Genomic DNA, 17,192 nt, shown 5'->3' with positions numbered 1-17,192 from the left:
GAGACCTACATAAAGGAGTCTCTTGCTGCAGGTCTCATTCGTCCCTCGTCATCACCCCTGGGAGCTGGATTTTTTTTTGTGAGTAAGAAGGATGGCTCTCTTCGACCGTGTATTGATTATTGGGGGTTGAATGATATTACGGTCAAGAACAAGTACCCCCTGCCCTTGATGAGCTCCGCTTTCGATTCTTTACAGGGTGCTACTGTGTTTACGAAGCTTGATCTACGCAATGCGTATCATCTGGTTCGGATCAAAGAGGGGGACGAGTGGTTGACTGGGTTCAAAACACCTATGGGACATTTCGAGTACCAGGTGATGCCGTTTGGACTTTCCAACGCTCCAGCAGTGTTCCAAAGTTTGGTGAATGACGTGCTGAGGGATATGATCGGTCTGTTTGTGTTCGTTTACCTGGATGACATCCTGATTTTCTCCAAGGAGCTTTCCAGCCACATCCAGCATGTTAAGCAGGTCCTGCAGCGGTTATTGGAGAACCGCCTGTTTGTGAAGGCAGAGAAGTGTGATTTTCACGCCCACACTACATCCTTCCTCGGGTACATCATCTCCAGGGGTGAGATCAAGATGGACCAAGAGAAGGTTCGGGCGGTTCGGGATTGGGCCCGGCCCGGTACGAGATTGCAGCTCCAGAGATTCCTGGGATTTGCGAACTTCTATCGGAGGTTTATCCGTGATTACAGCCGGGTGGCCGCCCCTTTAACTGCTCTGACGTCTTGCACCAGAATTTTCTGTTGGACTCCTGAGGCAGACCGAGCATTTCTGAACTTGAAGAGCCGATTCACCAACGCCCCGATTCTCTCTCAACCTGACACTTCCCGTCAGTTTGTTGTTGAGGTGGACGCATCTGATGTGGGGGTGGGCGCCATCCTGTCCCAGCGTAGCTCCACTGACGGTAAACTCCATCCCTGCGCCTTCTACTCTTGTCGTCTTTCACCAGCTGAGAGAAACTACGATGTGGGTAACCGGGAGCTTCTCGCTGTGAAGCTTGCCTTGGAGGAGTGGCGTCACTGGTTGGAGGGAGCGGAGCAACCGTTTGTGGTCTGGACTGACCACAAGAATCTGGCTCACCTGCAATCGGCTAAACGTCTCAACTCCCGTCAGGCCAGGTGGGCTTTGTTTTTTGGACGCTTCAAATTTTCCCTGACGTTCCGACCTGGGTCGAAGAACGGCAAGGCGGACGCCTTGTCCCGGATGTTCTCCAAGACGGAGGAGAGTGGGGCCAAGACTGAGACGATTATTCCCCAGAACCTTGTCGTGGGAGCCGTTACATGGAGGATTGAGGAGGATGTGATGGCGGCCCTTCGGACGCAGCCCGGCCCCGGTAACGGTCCACCCGGTCGGTTGTTCGTGCCTGAGTCGGTCCGTTCTGATGTCCTTCAGTGGTCCCACGCCAGCAAGATAGCTTGTCACCCTGGCGTTGCCCGGACTATGGCGCTACTGCGCAGACGATTTTGGTGGCCTGCCATGGGAGAAGATACCCGGAGGTTTGTTGCCGCTTGTCCTGTTTGTGCGCAGAATTTAAGTACCAATCGGCCCAGCTCTGGGCTTCTTCACCCCCTACCTATTCCCCGGCGACCTTGGTCGCATCTGGCCCTGGACTTTGTCACAGGGTTGCCCTCTTCTGTTGGGAACACGGTCATTCTGACCATTGTGGACAGATTCAGTAAGTTCGCTCACTTTGTCCCCATCTCCAAGCTTCCATCTGCCACTGAGACGTCCGAGATCCTTGTTAGGGAGGTTTTCAGGGTCCACGGATTGCCCAGTGACATTGTTTCTGACCGTGGTCCTCAGTTTACCTCTGCTGTCTGGAGATCTTTCTGTTTGGCCATTGGAGCTACAGTCAGTCTCACATCTGGTTTTCACCCCCAATCTAATGGTCAGGCGGAGAGAGCCAACCAGAAGATGGAGTCCACGCTGCGCTGTCTTGTCTCCTCTGATCCCACCTCTTGGTCCTCTCAGTTACCCTGGGTCGAGTATGCCCATAATACTCTCCCTTCATCTGCAACTGGGATGTCTCCCTTCCAGTGCCTGTATGGTTACCAACCTCCCTTGTTTCCTTCTCAGGAGAGGGATCTCTCGGTTCCATCTGTCCAGGCCCACATTCGTTGTTGCCACCGGACCTGGCATCGGGCCAGGAAGGCCCTCCTTAGAGTTTCGGACCGGTATCAGATCCAGGCGAATCGTCGCCGTATTCCTGCTCCCGCTTATACCGTCGGAGATAAGGTTTGGTTGGCTACACGGGATCTTCCTCTACGGACTGAGTCGAAGAAACTGTCACAGAAGTTCATTGGTCCATTTGTGGTAGAGAGAATCATTAATCCTGTTGTGGTTCGACTCAAGTTGCCTGCAACGCTTAGAGTACACCCCACCTTTCATGTCTCCTGCCTCAAGCCGGTTCTCCTCAGTCCTCTGTTGCCCCCTCCTCCTCGTCCTCCTCCCCCTCGGATGATCGGAGGTGGTCCTGCCTACACGGTGCGCCGCATCATGGACTCCAGACGGCGGGGTCGAGGGTTCCAGTATCTTGTGGATTGGGAAGGATATGGTCCAGAGGAGAGGAGTTGGATTCCTCGGCGTCAGATCCTTGATGCTGACCTGCTTCGTGACTTCTACCGCCTTCACCCTGGCGCTCCGGGTAGTACGCCCGGTGGCGTTCGTCGGAGGGGGGGGTACTGTCACGAATCCCGCTTCCTGAGTCTGTTTTTGCCTGTGTTCTGTCCTGGAGTGTTTTTTCCGGTGTCCTGGAACGCACCCTGTCTGGTTGCCGGGCGACGTAGCTAGTTGGAGGATCTCTGAGTACCCGCACCTGTATCCCATCAGCTATCTGCACACCTGGTCCTGATCATCACCCCTCCACTTCATAAGCGCTGACCTGACATCCATTCCCTGCCGGATCGTTAGCCATGAACAGTATGTTGTGCCAGCGTATCAGCCTCCAGTTTGTTTTGTTGTTTTGTACGTCTTGCTTGCCTTGAACTTACCTCCGTTTTTTCTGTCTACAGTCATTCACCCGGAACACTCATCCCATCCCTACCTGGTCGTCGGTGACTTCAGTTACTTCCTTGGATCTGCTTACTCAATTCCATACTCACCTTCGTCTTACTCTCCTTGTCCTGGTCTGCTTCTGGGTTCTACTTTAGAGAACCGTGACAGAAAATGCTGTCTCAGGTGCCGCTCCAGAATCTTTCATAAGTGTTCAATTGGGTTGAGATCTGGTAATTGAGACACACACACACACACACACCCTTTATTAAATCCCCTATGCTCCTTTGAGACCCCTCTTTTAAAATCACTGAAATCTCTTCTAGCCATGGTAGCCCAAACTTATTTTATTTAACTAGGCAAGTCAGTTAAGAACAAATTCTTGTTTACAATGACAGCCTACCTCGGCCAGACACTAACCCGCACGACGCTGAGCCAATTGTGCACCGCCCTATGGGACTCCCAATTAAAGCCGGTTGTGATACAGCCTGGAATTGAACCAGGGTCTGTAGTGATGCCTCTAGCACTGAGATGCAGTGCCTTAGACCACCCGAGTGGGCAACTGGGCAACATTTCTTTTACATGATAAGCATGATGGGATGTTAATCACTTAAATAACTCAGGAACCACACCTGTGTGGAAGCACCTGCTTTCAATCCTCCTGAGACATAAGTGTTTGGGGTGGAAAAAAACATTACCAATAACTTAAAAAATATATATATATTGTTTATCTTTTATTGTAAATGCTAAATTGTCTTCTGTAGTGGTCATTAGGACATAAATAGGAACATTACAGTCAATGGGTAGGTAAAAAACATAGTTGCGACCTTCCTGGTGTCCACTACAGAGGACATTTCTTGATAAGCTCTTACTTAGCATGACAAAATTATTACAGAGTCCTGACAACTCACTTAACTATTCCTGAGATAGTCACTTACTAGAAACAATTTGAATATCAAACTCACAAAAATCTGATTTCCATAAAATGGGCTAATTTTGACGGCAGACTTTTTTTTAAAGAACCAGTAAGATACAGTTGTCAAGGTCACACGCCCAGAATGTCCTCTCAAAGTGACAACAGGACTTAATAGGGTGGCTTGTATGGCCTCAGAGATAAGGACCAAGAACTGATGTGTCACGGCTGACTAGGTGTGTAGATAGGAATCAGGTGCAGAGAGCAGAGAGGTCCAGGGAAAAGATGCACTTTAATGCGGCACCAAAAGTAAATGCCCAAACACGCAGGGCGCAAACCACTGACCAACCCAACGCAACGCAACGCAACGGGTAACACGGTCCAGAGCACAAACAACACCAACGACACAAACGTGAACATGAAAATAATCCCGCACAACAAAAGGGCGGGTTCCACACGCTAAATAGGGAAGCAAATCAATCACACACAAAATAGGAACAGGTGAAACTAATGAGACAAAACTAACCGAAAAGAAAAAGGGATCGGTGGCGGCTAGTAGGCCGGTGACTACGACCGCCGAGCACCACCCGAACAGGCGGGGGAGCCAACTTCGAAGGGAGTCGTGACATGATGTCCACTAAAGAGGACAAAATGAATTGCTGGGTCTCAGAAGGCTAGACTTTGTATCCCTCATTTACTCAAGTGTTTCCTTTATTTTGGCAGTTACTTGCATATCCTTACATATTGGGCATAGTAGTTGAATGCACTATCGCTATTCTGGATATTTCTGTTGTTGATATTGTATCTCTATACAAACCTGCAAAGTCAGTTGTATACAAAATACTCTATTTATTTGGTGTGTTGGCTATTTGTTTGTGTTTTCTTATTCATGTGTGTGAGGCAGAGAGACTGGTGTTTTGGGTGTGGTGTGTGTGACAGAGGCTTCACACGTCCACCCCGTCCGTGTGTTTGGGTGTGTGTGTGAGTGCTTGAGTGCACTTGTGAGTATGAGTGTCAGTAAATGGACTTCTCTCTACATCAGAGTTTTTTTTTTTTATATAATGTTTTATTTTAGAAGGAAATATATTACAATTCATACATATCACATTCAACATCAATGCGGGGTAGAGAGCAGAGACCTGAGTCACCGGGCCAAAACAACAGTCCCTTCATACACATAGAGATCCACTCCATCAGAGTTTAGAATACAGGGATACAGTGCTTTTTTCTTTGACATTTTGTTGTGTTACAAAGTGGGCTTAACATTTATTTAATTGTCATTTTTTGTTAACGATCTACACATAATACTCTGTAATTTCAAAGTGGAAGAAAAATGATAACTTTTTCAAAGCAAATTATGGAAATCAAAAAACAAATATATATTGATTAGATAAGTATTCAACCCCCTGAGTCAATACATGTTAGAATCACCTTTGCCGCAGTTACAACTGTGAGTATTTCTGGGTAAGTCTATAAGAGCTTTGTACACCTGGATTGTACAATATTTGCCTATTATTCTTTTTAAAATAATTCAAGCTCTGTCAAGTTCTTTGTTGATCATTGCTAGACATCCATTTTCAAGTCTTGTCATAGATTTTCAAGATGATTTAAGTCAAAACTGTAACTAGGTCACTCAGGAACATTCAATGTCGTCTTGGTAAGCAACTCCGGTGTATATTTGGCCTTGTGTTTTAGGTTATTGTCCTGCTGAAAGGTGATTTGTCTCCCTGTGTCTTGAAATTTAGACGGAACCAAGTTTTCCTCTAGGATTTTGCCTGTGCTTAGCTCTATTCTGTTTCTTTTTATAAAAAAAAAACTTCCTAGTCCTTGCCGATGACAAGCATTCTCATAACATGATGCAGCCACCACCATGCTTGAAACTATGGAGAGTGGTACTTAGTAATGTGTTGTGTTGTAGTTGCCCCAAACATAAGACTTTGTATTTAGACAAAACGTAAATGTATTTGCCACGTTGTTTGCAGTATTACTTTAGTGCCTTGTTGCAAACAGGGTGCATGTCTTGGAATATTTGGAATATATTCACTCTGTCATTTCGGTTAGTATTGTGGAGTAACTACAATGGTTATTGATCCATCCTCAATTGTCTCCTATCACAGCCATTAAGCTCTTTAACTGTTTTAAAGTCACCATTGGCCTCATGGTGAAATCCCTGAGCGGTTTCCTTCCTCTCCGGCAACTGAGTTGGGAAGGAAGCCTGTATCTTTGTAGTGACTGGCTGTATTGATACACCATCCAAAGTGTAATTAATATCTTCACCATGCTCAAAGGGATATTCAGTGTCTGCTTTTTTTTATCCATCTACCAATAGGTGCCCTTCTTTGCAAGCCATTGGAAAACCTCCCTGATCTTTGTGGTTGAATCTGTCCTTGAAATTCATTGCTCGACTGAGGGACCTTACAGATAATTGTATGTGTGGGGTAAAGAGATGGGGTAGTCATAAAAAAATATGTTAAACACTATTATTGCACACAGACTGAGTCTATGCAACTTATTATTCCTGAACGTATGAAGGCTTGCCATAACAAAGGGGTTGAATACTTATTGACTCAAGACATTACAGCTTTTCATTTTTAATTAATGTGTAAAAATATCTAAAAACATATTTCCACTTTGACATTATGGGGTATTGTGTGTAAATCAGTGACACAAAATACCAATGTAATCCATTTTATATGCGGGCTGTCACACAACAAAATATTGAAAAAGTCAAGGGGTAAGAACACTTTCTGAAGGCACTGTACATCGTTTTACTACCATCAACGCCCAAAATATAAGTGCCTCTTTATGATCTCACAACACTTTTGCTGGATCAAGATTAGCAAGATTCGTGACAGTGACACAAGTGCTTTTTAACACTATGACTGGTATCTTATCGGTGAATGAGGGGAAGTGTTAAGATGAGACCACACAGAGCAGTCACCTCCTCTTCACTCAGTATGACAGATGATAAATGTTAAATATATTAGGATACATGAAATTTCCATGTGGTGGTGGTGTTAGGTTATTATACTGTAATGTAGTGTAGAGGGAGGTATGACTGTCTTGGGTACCATAGAGTTTCAGAGTTCTCACACCCCCTGACCTCCCACTATCCTTTCATAGTAAGAGAGAGAGTAGCATCACGTGATAGGCTTCTAGGCCCTATACACAAGACTAGAAACAGAGTGAAATTCCATGAAGAAAGATTTAAAAAGAGAGAATATAACAGGAAGGCAGAGCTACAGAGCAGCCACGACACATAGATGTGTCAAGAGATGTCTGGTAGTAGGCATGGCCAGGAGACCTCTTCAACAAACGTAATCTATTATTACACCACGGGTCGGTTTTTTGTTGTTCTCCAAGTCTAGAGTAGTCACAAGCTCCTGTCCTCTCACTCCCCTTCTCACCCTTTCTCATGCAATGTGAGAGAGAGAGAAAGAGGGGAAATTAATGTGTGAGATGGGTGGGTGGGGGAGCGAGTCCTGTTGGTGACAGAGAAAAAGAAGATGTGGGCCATGAGAAAGTACACCCAGCCCCCTGACTGAAACCACAGCCACCAACCAACCACATATTCAGAGATACACACAGCCAGCTGGAACCATGGCCTACTGCTGACGGCAGCCCTCTGGCCATCTCCATCTCTCTCCCTCTTACTCTCTTTGCATGTTCATTTGTTGGATATGTTTTATTGATTAATGTGTGATTAGTGAGGAAAATTTGGACTCCTTGTTGCTATCAGCGATGGCCGTTCTTTTCATTAGATCATTTCCTCCTGTGGTTGCCCCATGCAGGGAAAATGTGCAACTGAGAAAACGCCTATTGTTTCTCCTCTATTCTGTATCAGATGATTTTGTTTACAGAATTTGGATGGCTTTACTGTTTAACTGTTTGTATGTCTTCAAGAGTGTGTCCTGAATGGTGTAGCCTGTGTGACTTTATGCCTGTGTGTGATTGTTCACGTTTGTGAGTGTGTGCACTGTATGCATGCACATGTGTATGTGACTTTGCCTGTTTGCATTGGACTTTGCCTGCTTGCAGATGCACAATAACATGTGGTATGTGTGTGTATGTATTCATGTGTTTGTGTCTCTGGGAGAGCTTAAGGCCATCTCTGGTTGATGTGTTAAAACCACAATAGTCAGTGACATTGGGCTGGGCCCAGCACTCGCTTCTCTGACCCCACACCCCGCTCTAGAAAAAAAATACTTAATTTTCTTGTTTATTAGATACAGACAAGTTGTTTTGTGCGTCATATCTTTTTGCTTTTTTAGTTTTAATATAATCTTAATTAAGTATCTATTTTCAATCAATAATTAATACAATTCATGAGTTGACAATATTTTTAAATACACATTGCAAAATAGAAGGCACACGTTTAAAAAATAATTCAATTTGTTGGTCATTAGAGATAATAATAATAAATACTCATAATAAAAAAGTCCTGTAATTATTGCTAAAGTTTTGCTTGTATGCAGTCTATTTAATGGTATCCAGTCCATTTAATGGGTAGCCACCAGGGAGGGAGGTGGGAGGTGGCCGGAGTACTGGCATGGTTTGGTGGGTCGTCACCATGAGCTTCCATTTGAGTGGACCTGACTACTGCAGGACCTGTGTCATCAGGGAGGGGAGAGTCTTGGGATGGCTCTTCACTGGCGGACTCAAAGCTGTCATTGTTCTATTCGTCACTCTTGTTCTCTGGTGTGCTGTCAGACTGACTGCAAGACTGGCTGTTGCACTCGGGTTTGTGTTTTCTCTCCTCTTCACCCCTCTCTGTTAACTTGTCCCCTTCTTCCTCACCCCTCTCCACTCCCTTGTCCCCTTCTTCCTCACCTCTCTCTGCTCCCTTGTCCTCCTCCTCCTCACCGTCTGCTGCTCAGCTTGTTAGGGGAGGGAGGGATCTGGGGGTCATCGGGCTTGTCTGCTGGCTAAGTTAGTTGTTGAGCTTCAGGTTCTGCTCCCCTTCCACCATTCTTTGCTCTGTTGCTGTAGGCTTGTAGACAGTTGAAGTAGGTGTGCCCATCACCATTGCAGAGTGTTCACTTGCTTTCATTCGTGCACTCTTTAGACTTGTGGCTGAACTCACTGCATCTCCAGCACTTGACAGTCTTGCAATCCTCCAACTGGTGGTCACTGGCTTTACAGACATAGCAGCAGGTGGTCTGGCCTGGGTAGAAGATTCTGCAGCTGTGTGGCCCCAGCATGATGTTGTTGGAGATCTCTACAGCTTCACCATCTGTTCCTCTCTTGGTCTGGACCTTGTACCTCCTTAGGCCATACCATATCCCATTGTTGTCTACTGGTTTTAAGGCAAGCTGAAGGAGAGTGCAGTAATGTTGCAGATACAGTTCTATGTCATGGTCAGAGACTCTTCCTGTTCGAAAATTACAGTTATAGTCTTCTCATCCACGTTGAATGGGGACTCCACTTCCCAGTCACTCCAATTCTGCTCATGTACATTTGCATTGCGGTGAAAATAGTGTAGGGGGTTGTTTGAGAAAAATAATATTTCATATTCTCGCCGGTTTGGGAGGGGTATGTAAGAATATACATTTGCAGCAGTGAACCACTGTGTTACGCAGAGTAGAACAGGTGAACCCAAGAGCAGACTCAAACGAGGAGACTGGGATGAAGTAACCAAGGTATTTATTGAAACACAGGGGGAAGATGGAGTGCAGGCCAGGGGAAGTTTGGCAGGTCGCAGGAAACCAGGTGCTGAGGCTGAGGCTGGAGCGAGAGGTGTTGGGACAGGGTAAGCAGGTCCGGATGGAAATCCAAGGGAGCAGTAGAGTGGGACATCCAGGACAGAGTAGCAGAATTGACGTGGGACTGGAGACAGGGACCAGAGTCAGAGCGGGTAGAACTGTAGCAGAGAGGAAAACCGTGTCAGGCAAGGGAAAACAGGCACAACAGGATCTAAACAGGAACAAATGGCTAGAAACGTAGACTGACTGAGCAGAGATTACGATCTGGCAGCGTAGAAGTGGCAGGGCTGGGTATTTGTAGAGGTCTTGATTATGGAACAGGTTGCAGCTGGTCGGTATCTGCTCTGACTCCAGCACACCTGTCTCTGCCCACATAATCACACACAGAGAGAGAGAGAGAGAGCATTGGGGGAGTGGCGGCAGGTCAAGGAGACACAGGATGAGCAGTAGAGGGCGTGGCAGGAGCAGATATAACACACTGGGAGTCGAGCAGTAAGTTTTCAGCCACGTACTCTCTACTAGGCACCTGTCCTTCCAACAAGATTGGGAACCATGATGGAAAATGTGCTCAGTTGTGATAAATGAGGGGGACCACGGCACCTAGACCGCATCCTAACATCGTGTATTCACAAGTTGAGTCCAACCCCAGGTCGCTCTCTGACCAGAAAGAGTCTTGTGTTTGCATCCTCACCTGTCGCTCCATTCGTGCTTGTGATGTTGGTTTCAAAACCAAAGCCTTACAGACTGCTTCATTGGACAAATCTTTCAAAATATAGTCATCTTTTTCATTTAAAGCATTCTCAGACAGAGGGTTAGGGTTAGGGTTAGGGTTAGGGTTAGTTGAACGCAAGGGAACATATCACAGTGGAAAGCAGAACAGGTGAGACAAAAACAAAGAAAGGAAAAGTACACTAAATGCCAACCAGCCATAACCCCCCCCCCCCAAACCCCTCCACCCCAGACCCCCAAGATTCAGGTTCCTAGAAAGACTGGAGCAGCAGCAGGGGAGCAGAGGGACGGATGTAGGAAGAGACGCCCCTGAACCCCCCCCCCCATCAGAGACGAGACACAAACCCACCGAGCCTACCACCTCGTTTCAACAACCTGCCCCCCCCTCGCCTGCACTCCCTGAAACCCTGGGGAGAAGGCTGCCAGCCCCCCGCCACAGTAACCACAGCGCTCTGCCAAGCTCCACTCCAGAACATCAAGGCAGTGGCACACTCAACTCCACTGTCTGCTGCTCACAGGATACAATACAATGAGTGTACAAAACATTAAGAACACCTGCTCTTTCAATGACATAGACTGACCAGGTGAATCCAGGTGAAAGCTATGATCCCTTATTGATGTCACTTGTTAAATCCACTTCAATCAGTATAGATGAAGAGGAGGAGACAGGTTAAAGAAGGATTTTTAAGTCTAGAGACAAGTGAGACATGGATTGTGTATGTGTGAAATTCAGAGAGTGAATGGGCAAGACCAAATATTTAAGTGCCTTTGAATGGGGTATGGTAGTAGGTGCCAGGCGCACCGGTTTCCGTCAAGAAGTGCAAAGCTGCTGGGTTTTTGAAGCAGTTTCCCGTGTGTATCAAGAATGGTCCACATGGGAGTCAACATGGGCCAGCATCCCTGTGAAACGCTTTCGACACCTTGTAGAGTCCATGCCCAGATTAATTGAGGATCTTCTGAGGGCCTCTGACCTGTTTCAATCCAAGATGTCGTGTGCTGAGTCACACAGTGATCTCCAATGTAGTTTTCACTGTAATTCAATGGACATCAATTATAATACAGTTATCTTCGCAATCTCACTTCTTTACTTCTCTTGTTTAGTAAAATCCTGTCATCTTCTAGCAGCTCTTTTCATCTTTGTTGTAGTGTGGGAGAGTGTTTCTATTTCTGTGGTGGAGATCATTTAAATGACCTGTCACAGGAAGAGAGTTGTGTGGGTTGCGTATTATACACATTCCACACTGCATAGACACCAGTGATGTGTGTGTCAATAACCTCCCATAGCAAGATTACATGGTTAAAGTAAGGTCCCTGTTTTTACGTGAGACTTTGGTATTTAAACACAATCAAGTGACCTTAATGTACACACTTCCTACCCTCAGTATGACTGTTGCTACCGGTATCTCCAAGTTACCTGTGACTCAGTAGCATAGAACATTGACTCTCAGACCAAGATGGACAGGTTTGGATGTGTGCTTGGTCCTTTCTTGTGTACGGTAGCAGGATCAGTACTCTCTAGAGGTAAGACAACAGGCAGGATGCGAACAAGCTGAACACCGAGCACAGGTTTCCATTACAGAAGTTGGTTAACAACTGGGAATATCAGATTTGTTTTATTCAATCAAAAACTAAAACAAAGAAAAACAGTTTATCTAGCTGATAGTGTAGATTAGAATAAATCTGGAAAAATAACCAATGTTATGCATCATTGTCACATACTGTAATTATGTGTGTAAGAGTCAAATTAATGTTACAGTATGAGTTTAATAGATTAACATTTTTAATTTCTAGCCTTTAGGTAAATGCTTTGAATTGTACACTGAGAGGTATAGACTTTGAATGCACTGTAAAGGTTGGCTGGTGGGTTTTTTGTTGAGATTTCCCACAATCCATTGTTCAGCAACTGCTTCAAAATCAAACCAAATCAATTGTTTTCTGTCATGTCATCAGTTAATGGGTGCGAGGGTAAAGAAAAGGGGATGTTACTGACAACAAAGAGATAGCAAACACTCCAGATTCAACTGTGCATACAAGTGGTAAGTTAAAGAATTCAGCCTCTATCAAGATTTCAACTTTATAATATGAGATTGGTGTTTAATGTTTTGCATGATTTTTATTGAATTTGAGGATCAATTCAGTACAGATATGAATAATTTTAATACATTTAACTGACGAGCAATAAAACATATTAGATATTTTTAGGATTGAGCTTGACTGAAAACTGACCAAAATAGGTTATTGTTTTTGCAAAAGTTTGTGTCGTTTATTAATATACAGCTAGGTGATCAATGGTAAAAAATATATTCTGATAATGTGTAGAATTGTGAATATCATTGAAAAGGAGAATTTAATTGAGAATTGAAAAGGAAATATGTTGCATTTGTAATTTGATTGCATTGTATGGTAGGATTGTATGCTATTTTATGAATGATTGGGTTCATATGTCATATTTAGAAACGTTTGAAAACTTATAGAGACTTAAAATGTATTTATCACAACAGATCGTGAGATTTCAGTTTGAATTGCTTGACTTTAAACAATGCCGGTGTAGGGTAGTCCTTAGAGAAAGACCTGCTTTTGAAATGTTTTTTTTAACAGTGTGCAGGTGGCCATGATGCATTTCTTACCCAAACCACAGGCTTTGGCATTTTAACTGAATATTTATCAACAGGTGTGTGTGTTTCACATTGACATACGAAGATGAGGAATACTAACGCAGAGCAACATGAGTGACATTACAGCTTACTATAAGTGTGATGTGTGTAAATGTGTGCCAATCTGTAATTGTAAATTTTCACAGAGCAATTTTTAGAGATAATAGAGTTTAAAAAAATGTGATGAATGACTATGTTACATTACGTGGAAAATTCATTAATGAAAGGTAATGTTATCAAAAGATGTATTATCTCTAATTTTGCAATCTCTTACATTAGAAACACATATTTATATATCAAAACTATTTTATGTCCATTACTTAATTTCAGAAAAATGTCATTACGATCCCAACAAATTTCACATTCTCCAGAAATTCTGTAAGTGAGGTGAATGATTCTGTGGATAAATATACTGTGTACAAAACATTAGGAACATGTTCTTTTTTCATGACATGACCAGGTAAATCCAGGTGAAAGCTATGATCCCTTAACGATGTCACTTCAATCAGTGTAGATGAAGGGGAGGAGACAGGTTAAAGAAGCCATGAGATAATTGAGACATGGATTGTGTATGTGTGCCATTCAGAGGGTGAATGGACAAGACAAAATATTTAAGTGCCTTTGAACAGGGTATGGTAGAAGGACCGGTGCACCGGTTGTGTAAAGTACTGCAAGGCTACTGGGTTTTTCACACTCAACAGTTTCCCGTGTGTATCAAGAATGGTCCAATACCTAAAGGACACAACTGTGGGAAGCATTGGAGTCAACATGGGCCAGCATTCCTGTGGAACGCTTTTACACCTTATAGAGTCCATGCCCCGACAAATTGAGTGCAACTCAATATTAGGAAGGTGTTCTTATTGTTTGGTATACTCAATGTATGCCTTTAGGGCATTGGTATTTGTAGAAAAATGAAATGAAAAATCTAGAAATAATATTAGTTCGTTGTTGTTCTTTAATACAGAGGAACACTTTGTCAAAGAATCTGTCATTAAGTGAATTTCGAATGACTCCTCGTCTCTTGTCTGTTCTGTAGGTATTTATCTCTCTCACTCTAGCCACCTTCCCCTTGCCTCAGCTCTGTCATGCCTCGCTCATTCCTGGTCAAGAGTAAGAGACCAGGATCTCATCCCCCTTGCTTCTCTAAAGGCACCAGACACACAAACCCTGACCAGCCACAACCTCATACAAATCATCACGACAGGCAGAACGGGGTGTGGCAGGAAGTAAGGTCCCCACATCGGAGCCCCTTCCAGGAGGACCAGGGCAACTTGTGCTCAGGGTCAGAGGTCAAGGACACCCTGGACTACCCCTGCCATAGCTGGGACGCCATGGCAACCAGACCACACAGCACCTCGCCAGCTGACCTCTGGACCAGCTGGTCTGCAGGTACCCGACTGATCCTGATTTTATGGCTCTACACTCTATTTATTGTAAATAATAAATAAGTAGATGTAGATATTTGTTATATTTGTATTCCATCGCGTTAAACACTTCACATTGCGTCAATTTGATTGTCATAACTATCTTTATCAAATCAAAAATACTTTTTTTATTTCAAACTCAATCTACTAGTATGCCACTTACTCCACAGAAACCGGAGGGTACGATGGTGTGGAGCCATCCGAGTCTGCCCTGCCCTGGTCCCTACACTGGCCCCGGGGCCCTGACAGAGAGAGGGAGCTGGAGAAACTGGTCCATGTCTTACTGAGCCACAGGCCACATATGGACCTCAACTCCACCAGCCCATGCCCCCTCTGTGAAAAGGTAAGAAGAACCAGCAAGGGTCAGGAATTACAATATAATCAGAACAGCACATCCGCCCTTATAGGGTGTATCAACCAAAAGTGTGTGGTTCCAAACCATGCAACCCCCTTCAGGCATGACTAAAATAGAATAAATGAGATACTGTTTGGTGTTTGTGACCTGAGACAAGAGTGACGGTAGAGTGGTGGAAATTGTACTCGACAGGGCTCTGTGACATGTCAGAAAATGACATAACAGCAGATTTGTTTGGTGTGAGAATTGAGGCTGTGAGGGGTAATTGTGTTGAATATGGTTGACATCTCTGGGAGTATGCGCTACATCTGCTGTTACTCTTAGCTTTCTCTTTTCTCAGGTCTTGTCCTCAGGAGCTGTACTGAAGACTCATTTACTCAGGTCACGTGCATGCGTGCATGCAGTTCCATTGGCCACATCAGCCAAAGCCCCAGAGCACCCCTACGAGTTCAAACAAGCTCTGGGCATGTACGGAAGACCAAAGGTATATCTGGCAGAAGTACATTGGTGGAGGTCTCTCCACTTCCCAACACAAACTATATAAAAATACTAAATGGCAAAATCCTAACCACATCTCTGTGAATGTGTGTGTCCCAGGAGCGTAGCTATAGCTGTAAGGAGTGTGGGAAGGTATTCAAGCGCTCCTCCACCCTGTCCACCCACCTGCTCATCCACTCTGACACCAGGCCCTACCCCTGCCAGTACTGTGGCAAGAGGTTCCACCAGAAGTCAGACATGAAGAAACACACCTTCATACACACAGGTATATGTATATACTGTATCTTATACCATCTATTGCATCTTGCCTATGCTGCTCGGCCATCGCTCATCCATATATTTATATGTACATATTCTAATTCCATCCCTTTAGATTTGTGTGTATTAGGTAGTTGTTGGGGAATTGTTAGATTACTTGTTAGATATTACTGCACTGTTGGAACTAGAAGCACAAGCATTTCGCTACATTTATTTGATTTGAGGTGCGGGGAGGTACACTGTAAGGACACATACACAAATGAGCATAGTGTGTGTTGAACATAGATCAGCTGGTGTGTGTACAATATAGTACAACTGACATACACATTGTGCAAAGGTCACTTACATCTGAAGTTAGGAATCTGCCCTACACACTGGCTACTGTCACAGAGTATCTCTCTTCTTGAATTCCATGTCATGTCCTGCTGTCTGTCCCTGTCTGTCTCAGGTGAGAAGCCCCATGTGTGCCAGGTGTGTGGCAAGGCCTTCAGCCAGAGCTCCAACCTCATCACTCACAGCCGTAAACACAGCAGCTACTGGCCCTTCAGCTGCACACACTGCCAAAGCAGCTTCCAGCGCAGACTGGACCTACAGCGCCACCAGGAGACACAATGTTTTCATAGCAGCGTGTACACACAGAGCTGAGGCCACGGGTATAATGGAGATTTGTATTACACAAGTACTGTATGTAGCAAAAGAATGAGTGCTTTGTATAGAGATTGTTGACCGGTATTTGCAGTTCCGTTTTTATATGGTACTTTGATCAGTGACTGAAGCTAAGCACAGCATTACTTATGTTCAAGTTATTTGGGCATTTGTTTTTGTGGATTTGCGTTCGCTCACAGCTTTTCTGGTTGACCATTTGGATAGTGCCTTGAGGGCACCTGATCACTTTGTTAACATCTCTAGCAATGTTATATATAGTGTACGAGCTAGATTCCATCCATAGCGCAGAAGATCAGCGTTGTAGCCGGTTGAAATGTAAAGGTCATTTTCGATTGAGCCAACATATGCAACGTTTACCATGAACGCTGTCTCCGCCAACACGGAAACGTTGCCTTTAAATGTCAGTCACGCTTTAACGCTACGGATTGAATCCAGCCCTTTAGGCCCTTTAGGCCCTCTAGGCCCTTTAGGCCCTTTAGGCCCTGGTCTTTAGGCCCTTTAGGCCCTGGTCTCTAGGCCCTTTAGGCCCTGGTCTCTAGGCCCTTTAGGCCCTGGTCTTTAGGCCCTTTAGGCCCTGGTCTCTAGTGTGCTGTATGTCTAAAAGACACCTTATTAAAAAAAGGTGGTTTGTAGAGTGACAAAGCAAACCCCTATTTCCCACGGTAATTGGCCATTTTCCTCAGAGAGCCGTTGCAATTGTAGCTCCCATTGTTGGTGTATGAATGAAGCTGCCATTTTCACTTCCCTGTGGCAGCCCACCCAAGGGGATAATAACATACATTCAGGCCATGTGGAACATGATAAAAATAATGTCTCTGACTGCAGTACGAGCAGAGAGAGACAATGATTATGTTGAAATGACGCTCCACAATTATGATGAGACAACGTGACTGTATATTTTCAGTGTCACATCCTGGTCAGCATGAGTGTATATTAAAAGGGATTTAGATATAAAAATGAAATACTCTGTTTAAGTTTAGAATTTCTGGGGTGTCATTC

The 17,192-nt window shown here is 44.6% G+C and overlaps 1 protein-coding gene across 2 annotated transcripts; it reads left to right on the top strand.

Annotated features, from left to right (window-relative positions):
- The first annotated feature begins 12,171 nt into the window (after positions 1 to 12,171).
- Positions 12,172 to 17,172, top strand: LOC139564943 (zinc finger protein Gfi-1b-like). Of its 2 annotated transcripts, XR_011672845.1 has the most exons (7): positions 12,172 to 12,374; positions 14,029 to 14,381; positions 14,587 to 14,759; positions 15,112 to 15,255; positions 15,369 to 15,534; positions 15,976 to 16,636; positions 16,765 to 17,172. XR_011672845.1 is itself a non-coding variant. In XM_071384883.1 (6 exons), exons 2-6 carry the CDS (start codon positions 14,078 to 14,080, stop codon positions 16,170 to 16,172), a joined length of 984 nt encoding a protein of 327 aa, XP_071240984.1. In that variant the 5' UTR covers positions 12,172 to 12,374; positions 14,029 to 14,077; the 3' UTR covers positions 16,173 to 17,172. The 2 variants fall into 2 exon arrangements, 1 of the variants encoding a protein (XP_071240984.1); XM_071384883.1 differs by having other exon boundaries at positions 15,976 to 17,172.
- The last annotated feature ends 20 nt before the right edge of the window (positions 17,173 to 17,192 follow it).

This window comes from Salvelinus alpinus, chromosome 36, assembly GCF_045679555.1.
Source record: "Salvelinus alpinus chromosome 36, SLU_Salpinus.1, whole genome shotgun sequence".
Lineage (NCBI taxonomy): Eukaryota > Metazoa > Chordata > Actinopteri > Salmoniformes > Salmonidae > Salvelinus > Salvelinus alpinus.
Note: the sequence above shows the minus strand (reverse complement) of the source record. Positions and strands in the feature narration are given on the sequence as shown.